Source organism: Erinaceus europaeus, chromosome 6 (assembly GCF_950295315.1).
Source record: "Erinaceus europaeus chromosome 6, mEriEur2.1, whole genome shotgun sequence".
NCBI classification, from domain to species: domain Eukaryota; kingdom Metazoa; phylum Chordata; class Mammalia; order Eulipotyphla; family Erinaceidae; genus Erinaceus; species Erinaceus europaeus.
The window spans coordinates 13,123,012-13,139,466 of record NC_080167.1 but is presented as its reverse complement, the minus strand read 5'-3'; the positions used below and the strand labels follow the sequence as shown (position 1 = coordinate 13,139,466).

The window sequence follows — 16,455 nt, the reverse complement described above, 5'->3', positions numbered from 1 at the left end:
AGCACACACATTACCATGTACAAGGACCTGGGTTTAAGTCCCCCACTCCCCCTGTGCAAGGGGGAAGCTTAATGCATGGTGAAGCAGGTCTGCAGGTGTTTCTCTTGTCTCCCCAATTTCCTTCTGTCCTACCAAAAGAAAAAAAAAAAGGCCACTGGGAGTGGTGGATTCATTGTGCAAGCACTAAACAACCCCCCTACCCCTGCACCAATGACCCTAGTGGCAATAAAATGTTTTAAATAATCAGGAGGCTTCAGTTTTCCCTTATGATGTGTGACTCATCTGCTTACTAAAACCATCAGTTAATACTCAAACCCTTTGCTATAGTTACACACCTGCTTGACTTGTGCACACATGTAAAACAATGAGTATCCTTCTGGCTGAAAGGATGGATATGTACAGAATGCCTATTAGAAACTTAATGTAGAAGCACTGCTTTTAAAAAAGTTTTCTTCATGTATTCATTTGAGAGCAAGTTGAAGGAATTACTAGAGAAGTCAAATAACTTAGACTTTGTATGTGAATACTACATATATGTATGCATTTACTGAAGAAAATGTGCTTCAGTTTGAGTTGGAAGGTTGGAAGGTTAGATATTTATTGCTTTTTATTTGATAGGACAGAGAGAAACTGAGAGGAAAGAGGGAAATAGGAGAAAGAAACCTGAAGCTCTTGTGCTTTTTCTTATGCAGGTGGGAAATGGGGGGCTTGAACCAAGATCCTGTACATGGTAATGTGTGCACTCAACTGGGTGCACCACTGACCAGCTCCAGATACTTAAGTTATATGTGTGTATATATATATATATATATATATATGTGTGTGTGTGTGTGTGTGTGTATTTTAATCTTTTTTAAATTTTATTTATTTTCCATTTTGTTGTCCTTGTTTTTATTGTTGTTATTGTTGTCATCGTTAGATAGGACAGAGAGAAATGGAGAGAGGAGGGGGAGAGAAAGATCCTTACGCCGGTCCTTGCACTTCACGCCACATGCGCTTAACCCACTTTGCTACCGCCCAACTCCCAAATTATATGTATATATTTATATATATATTTAAAATATTTATTCCCTTTTGTTGCCCTTGTTTTATTGTTGTAGTTATTTTTTTTTTTTAGATTTTTTTTTTTTATGCAGCTCTTGGCAGGTTTGAAGGGTGAATATTATCCCCTGGAACCTCTCCCACCCTCAAAGGACAAAACAAACAGAGAAAGAGAAAGAGAGACAGAAAGAGAGAGAGAGAAGGATAGGAAGGGAAGATGTAATTATTATTGTTATTGATGTCATTGTTGTTGGATAGGGCAGAGAGAAATGGAGAGAGGGGGAGAGAGACACCTGCAGACCTGCTTCACCGCCTGTGATGCGACTCCCCTGCAGGTGGGGAACCAAGGGCTCGAACTGGGATCCTTGTGCTGGTCCTTGCGCTTTGCACCACCTGCGCTTAATCCACTGCGGTACTGCCCGACTCCCTTTAAATATATTTTTAATATTTACTTTATTTCCTTTTGTTGCCCTTGTTTTATTGTATTATTATTGTTATTAATGTTGGAAAGGACAGAGAGAAATGGAGAGAAGAGGGGGAGAGAAAGACACCTGCAAACCTGCTTCACCTGCCTGTGAAGCGACTCCCCTGTAGGTGGGGATCTGGGGCCTCGAACTGGGATCCTTATACCGGTCCTTGTGCTTGGCGCCACGTACGTTGTACGTTTAACCCGCTGCACTACCGCCCCACTCGCTTAAATTATATTTTTATGTATTAAAAAGTAGAAGTATGTGACTGGATGGTAGCACAGCAGGTCAAGCACACATGGCATGAAGCCCAGGGACTGGTGTAAGGATCCTGGTTCAAGTCCCCAGCTCCCCACCTGCAGGGGGGTTGCTTCACAGGGTTGCTTCTTTCTCCCCCTCTCTGTCTTCTCCTCCTCTCTCAATTTCTCTCTGTCCTGTCCAACAATAGCAACAACAGGAAAAAAAAGATGGCCTCTAGAAGTAGTGGATACATAGTGCAGACTGAGTCCCAGTGATAACCCTGGAGGCAAAAAGAAAGAAAGAAAGCTGAAAGAAAGCTTCAAATAAATATCTAGCGTAATATAAAATAATTCTTTTGAAAGAAGAAATAAGTAGTCTTACTTTAACTTAGCTGAATGGGCAAGGGCTATGATAAAGACATACTCCCCCACCCCCACCCCCCACGACCTTCCTCTCTTCCTTTATATATTATTAGCCAATTATATGCTAGGACATCACCATCAAAATCAAATTGGGGCCAGTTGGTGGTGTACCTGGCAAAGCACACATTATACAATGCCCAAGGATCTGAGTACAAGCTCCTGGCTCCCACCTGCAGGGAAGCTTCATGAATGGTGAAGCAGCATTGTAGGTATCTTTATATATCCCCTTCCCCACTTCTCTATCTCTAACCAAATAAATACTTTTTTTTTTTAAAGCAAAGGACTGGGAGTCGAGCAGTAGCGCAGTGGGTTAAGCGCATGTGGCACAAAGCACAAGGACCGGCATAAGGATCCCAGTTCGAGCCCCCAGCTCCCCACCTGCAGGGGAGTTGCTTCACAGCGGTGAAGGAGTTCTGCAGGTGTCTATCTTTCTCTCCCTCCTCTGTCTTCCCCTCCTCTCTCCATTTCTCTCTGTCCTATCTAACAACGACAATATCAATAACAACAACAATGAAAAATAAGGGCAACAAAAGGGAAAATAAATATAAAAAAATTTTTAAATCCAAGGACTTCCAAAGGCATTACAATCCAAGTTTAATTACAAAATGAAGAAATCTTCTAAGCACTCATTGAGCACATGATATCATGCACAAGGACCAGATTCAAACCCCCATCCTGTATCTGTAGGGGCAAGCTTACAAGTAATTGAGCAGTGCTGCGGGTGCCTCCTTTAAAAAAATATTTTATTTACCTATGTATTTTCTAATTTTTAAAAAATATTTTATTGCCATTAGGGTTATCACTCAGGCTTGGTACTGGCACTGTGAATCCACAGCTATTTGCAGCCATTTTTTCCTTTTTTTTTTTTTTTTTCCCTATTTGACAGGACAGAAATTGAGAGGGAAGAGTACATAAAGAGTAAGGGGATAGCCAGGCGGTGGCACAGCAGGTTAAGTGCACATGGCAGAAAGCACACAGACCCGCATCAGGATCCCAGTTCAAGCCCTTGGCTCCCCACCTGTAGGGGAGTCGCTTTACAGGCAGGTGAAGCAGGTCTGCAGGTGTCTTTCTCTCCCCCTCTGTCTTCCTGTCCTCTCTCCATTTCTCTCTGCCCTATCCAACAACAGCAATAATAACAACGATAAACAAGGGCAACAAAAGGGGGGAAAATGAGAGAAAGGCACCTGCAGACTTTCACCACTCATGCAGCATTCTCCATGCAGGTGATGAGTATGGGACTCAAACCTAGATCCTTATGCATGGTGATATGTGTGCTTGACTAAGTACACCACTGTTCTGTATTATTATTTTTTTTATAGAGATAGAGAAATTGGGAGGGAAGGGTGAGGTAGTGAGGGAGAAAGACATCTGCAGCACTGTTTCACCATTTGTGGTGAACTTTCTCCCTACAAGTAGGGAGTGGGGGGTTCAAATCTGGGTCCTTGCACATTATAACATGTTTCTACTAGGTGTACCACCTACCAAAACCCTCTCTTCTCTATCCCTCTCTCTCTCTCTTTAAAATATTTATTTATTTATTCCCTTTTGTTGCCCTTGTTGTTGTATCGTTGTTATTGATGTTGTTGGATAGGACAGAGAGAAATGGAGAGAGGAGGGGAAGACGGGGAGAGAAAGACAGACACCTGCAGACTTGCTTCACCGCCTGTGAAGCGACTCCCCTGCAGGTGGGGAGCCGGGGGCTCGAACTGGGATCCTTACAACGGTCCTTTCACTTCACACCATGTGCACTTAACCCTCTGGGCTACCACTTGACTCCTTTCTCTTTTTTTTTTAGCTCTGCTCCCCACCATGTTCACTCTCTCCCTCTCTATTTCCCCTTCCCCTTTCAGTTTCTCTCTGTCCTATTAAGTAAATATTTTTTAAGAAAACTATTAAGAGTCCATTTGTGTTTTATTATTGATGGAGATATGTTTTATGATCTAGATAACTTATTAATCAGAGTTTGCTTTTGTGAAAGTGGGAGGAACTGAACTTTGGTCTTTGTCCCTCATATACCCCCATGGTAAAACTGAGCTTGCTATTTATCTGTACACTAGGAAAATTAGTAGAGAAGAATTATTTCATATACAGATATAAACAGGCTAAACCCATTTGTTGTGAGGAAAGGCTAAGGAGACGGAGTATGTGCATCCACAGGTGATTTTACTTAAAAAACAGACACTGACTAAGGGGGGGTGGCTCACACTCATCTGAGAAACAGTACCCCGAGTGGTACAGACTGAAAAGCATGAGCATCAGAGATACCTGTCCAGTTCAGAGATTGCCTAGGAATCCCTGTCCTCTCCCCTCCCCCAACCGTCCTCCCAGAATGCTGAGTTTTAAGAATGAGCAGATTAACTGCTATCAGGAGTAGTATGACTTGGGCTGACGAGAAAGGACATTTTGCCTGAGTTACAGTTACTGACTGAAACAGTACAGGATGTGAGCATAAAAGGAAATAAGAAGGAATATTAAAGCTGTTACTGTTGGAAGTCAGAAGACTACCAGAGGTCAAATGAAGGAAAAACAGACCTAGAAACACATCCAGTATAGGCTGCAGCCACCCAAAGAAAGCAAGCACAGACCTGTAGATGCTACAAGAGGCTCTGAGGTTCAAGATGTCAGAAAAAATGTCGATTACTGCTAGACATATGCCCTGCTTCCTCAACTGATTCCCTAGAGTCATGTTGGTGGCAACTTCTGTGCAAGGCTCTGGCTCTGTACCACCTTCTTTATGGGAAAACCAAGTGATCTGGAAAGAGGGTAAGATAAAATTTCAGACTTGGGTGTTGCAAAAGAGAGGCTTGAAGATAAGTCCAGTGCCAAGATCTTTGTATATTAGATTAGGGATTATGTTACTGTTGTTGATTTTTCTGCCATCCATGTACTGTGATCTGGGGTCTCTATATACTTTCTATGAAACAGTCATTCCCAGGAGTCTGGCCGTGCAGGGCAGGCATGAAGATCCAGTGGAAAAGGCATCCTATGTGCTCTTGATGCAGGGCCAGAAGCAACTGATTCACCTCAAGGTGAAGAGAGAGTATTTTGTGAAGGACTTTCCAGTCTTCAGCTACCACAATGGCATCCTGGGCCAAGAAATGCCATTCATCTCACATGACTGTCACTATGAAGGCTACATAGAAGGAGTCCCGGGCTCTTTTGTTTCTGTCAGCACCTGTTCAGGTCTCAGGGGCATCCTGGTTAAAGAGGGAACATCGTATGGCATCAAGCCCCTGGAGACTTCACAACGGTTTGAACATGCCTTGTACACCGTGGCACGGCAGGCTCGAGCCTCCTGTGGCGTCTCTGCCAAAGACAGCCAGGCAGTGCCCACCAGCAGGCAACAAGAGCACAGGAAGCCCAGCAGTGCAGAGGCGCTGTCCTCCCTGTGGACACGCACCAAGTACGTGGAGATGTTTGTCGTGGTCAACCACCAGCGGTTCCGGATGTGGGGCAGTAGCATCAACGAGACAGTCCAGAGAGTGATGGACATCACTGCCCTGGCCAACGGCTTCACCAGGGGCATCAACACAGAGGTGGTGCTGGCTGGAATGGAGATTTGGACCGAGGGGGACCTCATAGAGGTTCCAGAGGACTTGGGAGTTTCGCTGAGGAATTTCAATAGCTGGAGACAAGAGACGCTGTCGGCTCGGGTGAAGCATGACGTCGCCCACATGATTGTTGGTCATCATCCTGCAGGGGCCATGGGCCAGGCGTTTCTCAGTGGCGCCTGCTCACGAGGCTTTGCAGCAGCTATTGAATCCTTCTATCACGAAGACGTCCTCCTCTTTGTGGCGCTCATGGTCCACGAGCTGGGGCACAACTTGGGTATTCAGCATGACCACCCTGCCTGCATTTGTAAGGATCAACACTTCTGCCTCATGCAGGAAGGCATCACTCCGGGAAGTGGTTTCAGCAACTGCAGCTCTGACTACTACTATCACTTCCTGAGGGAACACAGAGGGGCCTGCCTGTTTGACAGGCCTCAGCACAAAAGCCGCAGGCGTAGGGATGCCCTGTGTGGAGATGGTGTGGTGCAGGCAGGTGAGCAGTGTGACTGTGGGTCTGACTGTGACAGTCACCCGTGCTGTGAGGAGACATGTACTCTGAAGGACGATGCTCAGTGTAGTGAGGGACTCTGTTGTTCTGACTGCCAGCTGAAAAGGAGGGGGTCCACTTGCCGTCCTGCTTTAGGAGAGTGTGACCTCCCAGAGTACTGCAGCGGTACCTCCAGTGAATGCCCCAAGGACAGGTTCAAGCTGGATGGTACACAGTGTGATATTGTTCACTACTGTGTTGGCGGCCAGTGTCAGGACCCTGATATTCAATGCATGAATATCTATGGGGAAGACGCCAGGTCGGCCTCTGAAGATTGCTACCTCGAAATGAACAGCAAAGGGAACCGATTTGGAAACTGTGGCTATCCTGCTAGTGCTAACCAGCCGTATGTCAAGTGTTTTGATGAGGATGTATTTTGTGGGAAACTTATATGTACAAATATTAAGAAGGTACCACCCATCAGCCCTTACTCTGTACTGATCCAGGTTGCTCACCAAGATGACTTCTGCTGGAGCATGGATGCCCATGCCACTGTGGAGCTGCCTGAGAGTGGAGACGTGCACAGTGGCACCTACTGTGCTCCAGACAAAGTGTGCATGAACCACTCCTGCACCGATTATGGCGTGTTCAACTATGACTGTGAACCAGGCTCCATGTGTAATGGGAAAGGGGTTTGTAACGACTTAAGACATTGCCATTGTGACTATGGCTATGCCCCTCCTGGCTGTGTAGATCCAGGGAATGGGGGTAGTGTGGACAGCGGTCCTCCTGAAAAAACAAGTATCCAAACTATAGATGAAAGTACTGATCTTCGTTTTAGTAATGAAGAGAAAGAGATTCTTCGCAAGGTAGCATATGTAGTTCCTGCATTTCTTGTAATATTACTGTTACTTTTAATTATTTTTGTTAGCCTCAGGACTGGAATAGAATCAGTAGAGACCCCAGGTGCCAGCTCAATAACAAGCTCAGCAAGGAGCTCAGAGACTGCTATTTCACAGACAGAAGCACCAGGACAGGGTGAACCAGCAGAGGCCCCAACAGGTGAGGGACTCCTACCACCAGAGGAAGCCCCACCATCAGAGGAAGCCCCACCACCAGAGGAAGGCCAACCATCACAGGAGGGCCCCCTGCCAGAGGAGTCCCCCCTACCAGAAGACCCTCCACCACCACCGGAGGCACCTCCACCACCGGAGGAGCCCCCTCCACCAGAGGCACCACCAGTAGCTCCATAAGAAGCAGCAGATGAAGCACAGGGATAACCAAAGACAGAAAAGTGGGAAAGAAACCAAATAAATAATACCTCAAGTCCTAAGTGGCAATGAGAGACACCAAGAAGCCACGGTGAAGTGAAATTAATGGCTCCAGTGACTCTTGTTGGGACACTACAGAAACACCAATATGGGAGGAAGGGGTCCTGTGCTTTCAATATTATTTTGAGCATTTTGTGTATATATTCATAAATGAAATCATACATGAAATATTCCACAATTCTACATTTTCCTTTTCATGAAACAGTTTAATCTCTTCTTGTGGATCATTGCTACCACTGTCTTAATTTCATCTGGCCAATTAATTATTGACTGAAATTTTTCCAGGCTTCCCAACTTTCATCTATTTTACAAAATGTATTGTATGTACTACTATCACTCTCAGTGATTACTGACCTCAGGCATAGCACCCTATCTATTTAATTATAATTATCCAATGAGTACTCTCCTTTGCCCTAACACTTTCTTTTCTTTCCTCTTTCTCCCCTTCCTCCTCCTTCCCAGAGCACTGCTCAGCTCTGGCTTATAGTAGTGCTAGAGACTGAACCTGGAGCCTCAGAGCCTCAGAGCCTCAAGCATGAAGGCTCTCTCTTCAACTGCCCTGGCCCTTTCTCCTCATAAACTAGAAGTAATAAATCAAGGCTATATTTAGATGATGCATCACCTTGAAACCCACACAGCCCAGGAGAGTTGGTCCTTTGTTTGGGGCCTCTGTGGAGAGGTCTCAATTAGAGTACTCTTAGTCACCCAGGGTATAGGTGCATAGGGAAAGGATATTTATGAACTCAGTAGGACTTCTTATGTCTGAATTCAGGTTTAAGTATTTGTGTGGTCTTTCAACTTAAAAAAAAATTCTGTAAGAGATACTTCATCTGCTGACAATTCATAGGAATTTACTCAGAGGGCACAATATTTTGGTTGTGGCAGTTATACCTGCCTTCTCTGAAAAAAGGAGAAGGCAGGTATAACATTTAGCATTCAGTGTCCATGTCCTAAGTGCTTTCTGTGAACTGCTTTCATTAATTTACCCATCTAGTCTAACTTATGAGATTTCCATCTTGTATATGAGAGAAGAAAGACCAGAGTTTTGCTCTAGAGCTAGTGTAGTGCATGCATTTCACCACGGGTCGTTCTTGCTTTTTAGTAGTTCGGACATTCCACTCCACCCTTTCCTTGCCTATAGAATTTATGATGAAAGCCTGTAACTCTTCCTTTGTATGCCATTTCTTTCCTTTCCCTAGCAACCTGTTAAATTTTTCTTTGTCACAGGTACTTGAATTTTTTTTTTTGCCTCTACGGTTACTGTTGGAGCATGGTGCTGACACTAGGAATCCACTGTTCATGGTGGACCTTTTTTTTCCTTTTTCCTATTTATTTGATATGACCAAAAGAAACAGAGAGAAAGGGGAGATAGAGAGAGAAAAAAATAGACACATGTAGACCTGCTTCACCGACTGTGAAGCGTCTCTGCTGCAGGTGGGGAACAGGGGCTCAAACTCGGGTCATTTAACACTGTGTTATGTGCACTTAGCCAAGTGCACCACTGCCCAGCCCCCTGTCACAACTACTTGCAATGATGCAGAGCAGGGATTCTCCCACACAAGTTTCTTTATTTTGAGTCTCATGAAGATTGCTTATATAGTCATTATTTTTTAATTTAACATTGGTTTATAATACAAGGTTTTAGTAATATAGTTTCATACACACATACACACACACAAACACACAACAAATGTTACACTGCTAGTCAAACCCACCACCAAAGTGTCAGTGCCGGTACACCAGAGACCCCTCTAACTATCACTCCCACTCTCTTACCAGTTCACTCCCAAAGCCATTCTAGTTTTCACACAGTGTACGAGTCCATTGGTTAATATTGTTATTTGCAAGCCCACTTGCTTTAATTACCTATATTCCACATGTCAGTAAAACCATCTGCTAGTCATTTTTTGCTTCTGTAGTAGTTTCAGTTAGTATCATCACCTCCAGTTCCATCTTTTCCAAAAGACATAATGTCACCTCTTCAATGGCAGAATAGGATTCTGTGTCTATCAGTCACAGCTTTACTTCTTCTCTAGCAATGACTAGGACTTTAGGTTGAGTCTGTATTGGCTATTGTGAATAGTGCAGTAATAAACATAGGCGTGCACATGTCCTTTCTAAGTAGTGTTTTTCATGTTCTTTGGGAAAATACTTGAGTCATATTGCAGGATCAGATTTTCTTCCTCTTTCTTCTTCTCCCCTCCCCTCAGCTCCCCCTCTCCACCTCTCTCCCTCTCTTTCTTTCTCTCTCTCTCTCTCTTTTGCCACTAGGATTATTACAGGGATTGGTGCTTGTTTGACAACTCCATTGTTCTTGGCAGTCATTTTTTTCTCTTTTCTTCCATGGGTGTCTTGCTCGTTCCCAGGCATGGCACGTCCATAGCTTTGCTCAGGTGACTGAGTCTCAGGGAAGTTCCTAGTTCAGTCTCCAGAGATAACATGCTTAGTCCCTCTTTTAACTGCCCACCCAATGTGAGCAGAAAAGAGCAAAGGAAGGACAAGACCAGGTTTCTGCTCTCAAGTTTACATTAGTTACTTTAAACAGAACAAAAGTAAACCAGGGTAAAACTCAAAATCAAGAATTCTGTTATGTAAATTTCCAAGTTTATGCCAGAAGACCAGAATTTGTGATGAAAACACAGTGTTAGTCGGTGAATGAGGAACTGGGTAACTGAAGACCTCCAGACAATTAGCATGTCACTGCATCCTTGAAAAAAAGTGGAGGGTATCTGCTGAGAAGCACTTCAGCAGAGGGAGCAGAAGATCTTCCTACATGCTATTTTGATAGTGACTAAAAAGCTGGTAAATGGGAGTCGGGTAGTAGCACAGCAGATTAAGCACAGGTGGTGCCAAGAGCAAGGACCGGCATAAGGATCCCAGTTTGAGCCCCCGGCTCTCCTCTTGCAGGGGAAGTCGCTTCACAGGCGGTGAAGCAGGTCTGCAGGTGTCTATCTTTCCCTCCCTCTCTTTGTCTTCCCCTCCTCTCTCCATTTCTCTCTGTCCTATCCAACAACGACGACATCAAGAACAACAACAATAACCACAACAATAAAACAAGTGCAATAAAAGGGAAAATAAATATTAAAAAATAAATAAATACATTAAAAAATAAAAAGCTGATAAACACAGCGCATATTTTAAATCAGCTAATATAAGGGAATTGTGATACAGGGTAACTATCATGCCAATTAAGTGTTAATTATGTAATAATTAAGTAATTATGTTAATTAAATGATGCTGCGGTCATAGGAGGAAATTAAAAGACATTCATTAAACATTAAAGAACAAAGGTTGTGTCTGGGTGGTAGTGCACCAGGTTAAATGCAGGTAGTGTGAAGCACAAAGACTGGTGTACAGATCCCGGTTTAAGTCCCCAGCTCACCACCCGGCAGGGTGGTTGCTTCACAAGTGGTTAAGCAGATCCGCAGGTGTTTATCTCTTTCCCCCTCTGTCTTCCCCTCCTCTCTCAATTTCTCTCTGTCCTGTCCAACAACAGAGCAACAATAACAGAAAAAAAAGATGGCCTTCAGGAGCAGTGGATTTATAGTGCAGGTACCAAGTCCCAGCAATAACCCAGAGACAAATAAATAAATAAAAAAGAATAAAGGTCAGGTAGAATCAATCTATAAAAATCTATGACTGACAATATATAATAACAAAGTTTACAGAAATGCAGAAAGTATGTAATTTGTAGTTGTTCCTCTGACTCTCAGGTTTAGAAGATTAGTTAAAGGGAGGAAATAAAGGTTGGGCAGTTAATTAGAAATCATTATCTAGAATGGGATGGTTGGGGCCAGGTGGTGATGCATCTGGTTAAAGTGCACACATTACATTAGAATGTGAAGGTGGACTCAGCTGAAAATTTGACCTTCAGATGACCTCAAGAACTGAGACCCCAAATTCACTTGGCTTGGGAACCAAAAGACTAGAAATCTGACTACCAGGGTCTACGCTGGTGCAAGTGAATCTTCAAAAGAGTTTCAATATGCTTGTACTTCTCTCTCTCTCCTCTCTTCTTCTTCCTCTACTTCTACTTCTTCTAATTCTCCTCCTTCTCCTCCTCCTCCTCCTTCTCCTTTCCCTTTCCTGTTCCCTTTCTCTCTCTCTTTCTCTCTTTCTCTCTCTCTCTCTCTCTCTCCTTCCCGCCCCTCTCAGTTTCTTGTATCATTACATACTAGGGGAGGGGAAAGTCTGGCATGTGGGCTGAATAAGGATTTTGAAATCATTTGGTTTGGTCCTGTCATTGCAACTGCGGGCAGGATTTGAAATTCAATAAATCTAGGAACATTTTTCAAGCAACATTAAGAGTTAATTTTAAAGTTGATCATTTTGTATAGTCATTGAATGATGTTGCAAATACCCAAATGGTGCTTGGCAGAAAAAAGATGAACTAGGACCAGGTAGTGGAACAGCAAGTAGAGTGTACATGCTTCCATGCACAGATCCAAGTTCAAGCCCTTGTTCCCCATCTGCAGGAAGGAAGCTTCATGAGTGTTGGATCAGAGCTGCATCTCTGTCTCTCTCTCTCTGTCTCTCCCTCTTTGTCTCTATGAGTAAAAAGAACGGGGGTTGGGGAAAAGACTTTTAGGACGTAGTTACTACACAGGCACTGAACCCTAGTGATAACACTGGTGGCAAAATAATAATAATAATAAATAAAATAAAACAATAAAACAAGGCGCATAGGTGCACACTTAGTTAAATACACATGTTATCATTGTGAAGACCTGGGTTCAAACCCCCAATTCCCACCTACAGGAGTCTTAGTCTCTCTCCCCTACTCCTCAATTTCTCTGTGTTTTACAAAACAGAAAAATTAATTTAAAAAATTCCTCATCCCTATCATATTCCATCATGGTCTATCTTTCTCCACTGCCCCCCCCCCCGTTAACCCAGTAAAGGAGAATTCTACCACTGCAGTCACAGTAAATGTTTCTGCTTATTTGCATCATATTACCAATTAAACATGACCATAGAATATTCCTTAGAACAATTTATAGATTCAGTGCAATTTCTACCACAACCCAATGGTGTTTTTCAAGGAGAGGACAAACAATTCTAAAATTTGTACGGAACTACAAAAGACTAGAAATCTCCAAAACAACACTAGAGAAAAGAAAACAAATTTTGAGATACCATGCTGCTTTCAAGTTGTACTACAAAACAACAGTAATCAAAACAATGGAGTCAAAACCATACAATCAGGAGAGAAAGTCTCTTAACAAATACTATTTGAAATACTGTACATGTGAATTTGAAATATTGTACATGTGAAAAAGTGAAAATATACTAGCACCTAGTACTGTACAACAAAACCATAACTCAAAATGGATTTAAAAAACTCTATTTTTTTAGTATGTTTATTTATTAGATACAGACAGCCAGAAATTGAGAGGAGGGGGGAAATAGAGAGGGAGAGAGCCAGAGAGACACCTGCAGCCCTGCTTCACCACTCATGAAGCTTTCCCCCTGCAGGTAGGGACCAGAGGCTTGAACCTGGGTCCTTGCGCACTGTAATGTGTGTGCTAAACCAGGTGCGCCACCACCTGCCCCCCCAAAAAAAAAACCTCTTTAATATTAGGCTAAAAAGCCCCATACAATATGTAGAATAATAGCTCCAAGATCTTTTTAAAAATTATCTTTATTTACTTATTGGATAGAGACAGTCAGGAATTGACAGGGAAGGGGGAGAGAGAGAGGGAGAGAGACAGAGAGACACCTGCAGCCCTGCTTCACCACTCGTGAAGCTTTCCCCCTGCAGGTGGGGACCAGGGGCTGAAACCTGGGTCCTGGTGCACTGTAATGTGTGTGCTTAACCACATACACCATCCCCTGGCCCAGCCCCCATAGCTCCAAGATCTTTACATCAGAAATGCATTTGAAGATTCAATTATTAGCAAAGAAAACTAAAATCAGAACAAACAAATGGGACTCCATCAAATTCAAAAGATATTTTTTAAAGTGACGGGGTTTATTGGAGGGGGCTAAAAGTGAAATTACAAGCTCTGATATTTATGGGCAAATTCTAGCATGAACCACATTGGTCAGATTTACTTGAAAGAGGAAAGCGTGAAATCACTCAGAGGAGTATGGGCAGATTCTAGCGTGAGTTACCCAAATTTAAAAGCATTTACAATGGGAGTCAGGCGGTAGCGCAGCAGGTTAAGCACATGTGTTTCAAAGCGCAAGAACCAGCATAAGGATCCGGGTTCGAACCCCCTGCTCCCCACCTGCAGGGGAGTCACTTCACAGGCGGTGAAGCAGGTCTGCAGGTGTCTATCTTTCTCTCCCTTCTCTGTCTTCCCTTCCTCTCTCCATTTCTCACTGTCCGATCTAACAATGACAATATCAATAACAACAACAGTAACTACAACACAAAAACAACAAGGGCAACAAAAGGAAAATAAATACATTTTTAAAAAAGAAAGTCTAAAAAAATAATTTAAAAAATAAAATCAATTACACTTTCAAAGAAACTAACACAGGACTGACAAGTTAGCTTGTCTACTTAGTGCATCTACTTTGTCATGCATATGACCCAGGTTTGAGCCCAGCCTCTAACACACTGGAGGAAGTTGCAGTGCTGTGGTATCTGTTCCTTTCTGCCTCTTTGTCTCTATCTGAAAAAGTCATCTTGGAGCAGTGCAGCCCCATTAAGGACAAAGAAAAAGGGCAACCTAGAAATTAGGAGACATTTGCATATCATGTGTCCAATAAGGGGTTGGTATCTAAAACAGACAAAGAAATCTTAAAACTTGGGAGTTGGGCCGTAGCGCGGCGGGTTAAGCACACATGGTACAAAGCCCAAGGACTGGCGGGAAGGATCCCGGTTGGAGCCCCCGGCTCCCCACCTGCAGGTGCTTTACAAGCGGTGAAGCAGGTCTGCAGGTGTCTATCTTTCTCTCCCCCTCTGTCTTCCCCTCCTCTCTCCATTTCTCTCTGTCCTATCCAATAACGACGACAACAATAATAATTACAACAATAAAGCAACAAGGACAACAAAAGGGAATAAATTAAAAAAAAAGAAATCTTAAAACTTAACAACAAAACAAGCAACTCAATAAAAAATTTTCAGAAGATCTGAATAGACACTTTACAAAGATGTCCATAGAGATGACTCACAAACATGAAAAAATACACAGCACCAAATTATTAGGGGAATGCAAATTAAAACTACAATGAGATGCCACTGCACACTGATGAGAATGGCCTACATCAAAAAGATTGGCCAGGTTCGGAGGTGGTGTACCCAGGACGGATAGTGTAAGCCTCCCCAAGGCTTCATTCCCAACACCGTGACACTAAGGGAAAGGCTACAGATAGTGGAGCAGTGCTGTGATGCCTTTCCTTTTTCTCTTCTCTTTCTCATTCTCGGTTTATAGGAGCAGTAGAACCACACATACTCCTAGGCTATGGCACCACAAAATAAACAAGTGAGATGGGAAATAAATGTTGGTGAAGATATGGGGGAAAAGAACTCTGTTACAGTGTAGGTGGGACTAGAAACCAGTGAATCTTCTATGGAAAATGGTATAGATCTTCCCCTCCCCCACTAAAATGGAATCATCAAGTCCCTGGTCCCCACCTGCAGGAAGGAAAGTTCATGAGCTGTGGAGCATATTACAGGTGTTTCTTTTTAATTTTTCTCCCCCCTCTTGCATTCCTCTCTGTCTCTATCATAAAAGAAAGAAAGAAAGAAAGAGAAAAAAAGAAAGAAAAAAAGAAAGAAAAGAGAAAAAATGGCTGCCAAGAACAGTGGAGTTGTCATACAAGCACCAATCCCCACAATAATCCTGGTGGAGTGAGAGAGAAAGGGAGAGGGAGACAGGGAGAGGGAGGAGGGAGGGGGAAGAGGGCAAGGGGGGAATAAAGAAGGAGGAGGAGGAGAAGGAAGAGGAAGAAAATATGATCCTGCAATATGACTCAAATATTTTCCCAAAGAACATGAAAAACACTACTTAGAAAGGACATGTGCATGCCTATGTTTATTACTGCACTATTCACAATAGCCAATACAGACTCAAAGTCCTAGTCATTGCTAGAGAAGAAGTAAAGCTGTGACTGATAGACACAGAATCCTATTCTGCCATTGAAGAGGTGACATTATGTCTTTTGGAAAAGATGGAACTGGAGGTGATGATACTAACTGAAACTACTACAGAAGCAAAAAATGACTAGCAGATGGTTTTACTGACATGTGGAATATAGGTAATTAAAGCAAGTGGGCTTGCAAATAATAATATTAACCAATGGACTCGTACACTGTGTGAAAACTAGAATGGCTTTGGGAGTGAACTGGTAAGAGAATGGGAGTGATAATTAGAGGGGTCTCTGGTGTACCGGCACTGACACTTTGGTGGTAGGTTTGACTAGCAGTATAACATTTGCTGTGTATATGTGTGTATGAAACTATATTCCTAAAACCTTATATATTTTTTTAATTAAAAAAATTTTTTATTGGGAAATTAATGTTTTACATTCAACAGTAAGTACAATAGTTTGTACATGCATAACATTTCCCAGTTTCCCATATAACAAAACAACCCCTACTAGGTTCTCTGAATCCTTCTTGGACCTGTATTCTCCCCACCCACCCACCCCAGAGTCTTTTACTTTGGTGCGATATGCCAATTCCATTTCAGGTTCTACTTGTGTTTTCTTTTCTGATCTTGTTTTTCAACTTCTGCCTGAGAGTGAGATCATCCCATATTCATCCTTCTGTTTCTGACTTATTTCACTCAACATGATCTTTTCAAGGTCCATCCAAGATCGGCTGAAAACGGTGAAGTCACCATTTTTTACAGCTGAGTAGTACTCCATTGTGTATATAGACCACAACTTGCTCAGCCACTCATCTGTTGTTGGACACCTGGGTTGCTTCCAGGTTTTGGCTATTACAAATTGTGCTGCCAAGAA

The 16,455-nt window shown here is 43.0% G+C and overlaps 2 protein-coding genes across 2 annotated transcripts in view; one reads left to right on the top strand and one right to left on the bottom strand.

The window, feature by feature from the left end:
• TMEM116 (transmembrane protein 116) overlaps positions 1-16,455 on the bottom strand; it is a 163,495-nt gene that overhangs the window by 25,351 nt on the left and 121,689 nt on the right. The gene's annotated exons all lie outside the window — the stretch shown is intronic.
• Positions 4,466-7,717, top strand: LOC103119299 (disintegrin and metalloproteinase domain-containing protein 1a-like). Its single transcript, XM_007529567.2, has one exon. It carries the CDS (start codon positions 4,855-4,857, stop codon positions 7,459-7,461), a length of 2,607 nt encoding a protein of 868 aa, XP_007529629.2. The 5' UTR covers positions 4,466-4,854; the 3' UTR covers positions 7,462-7,717.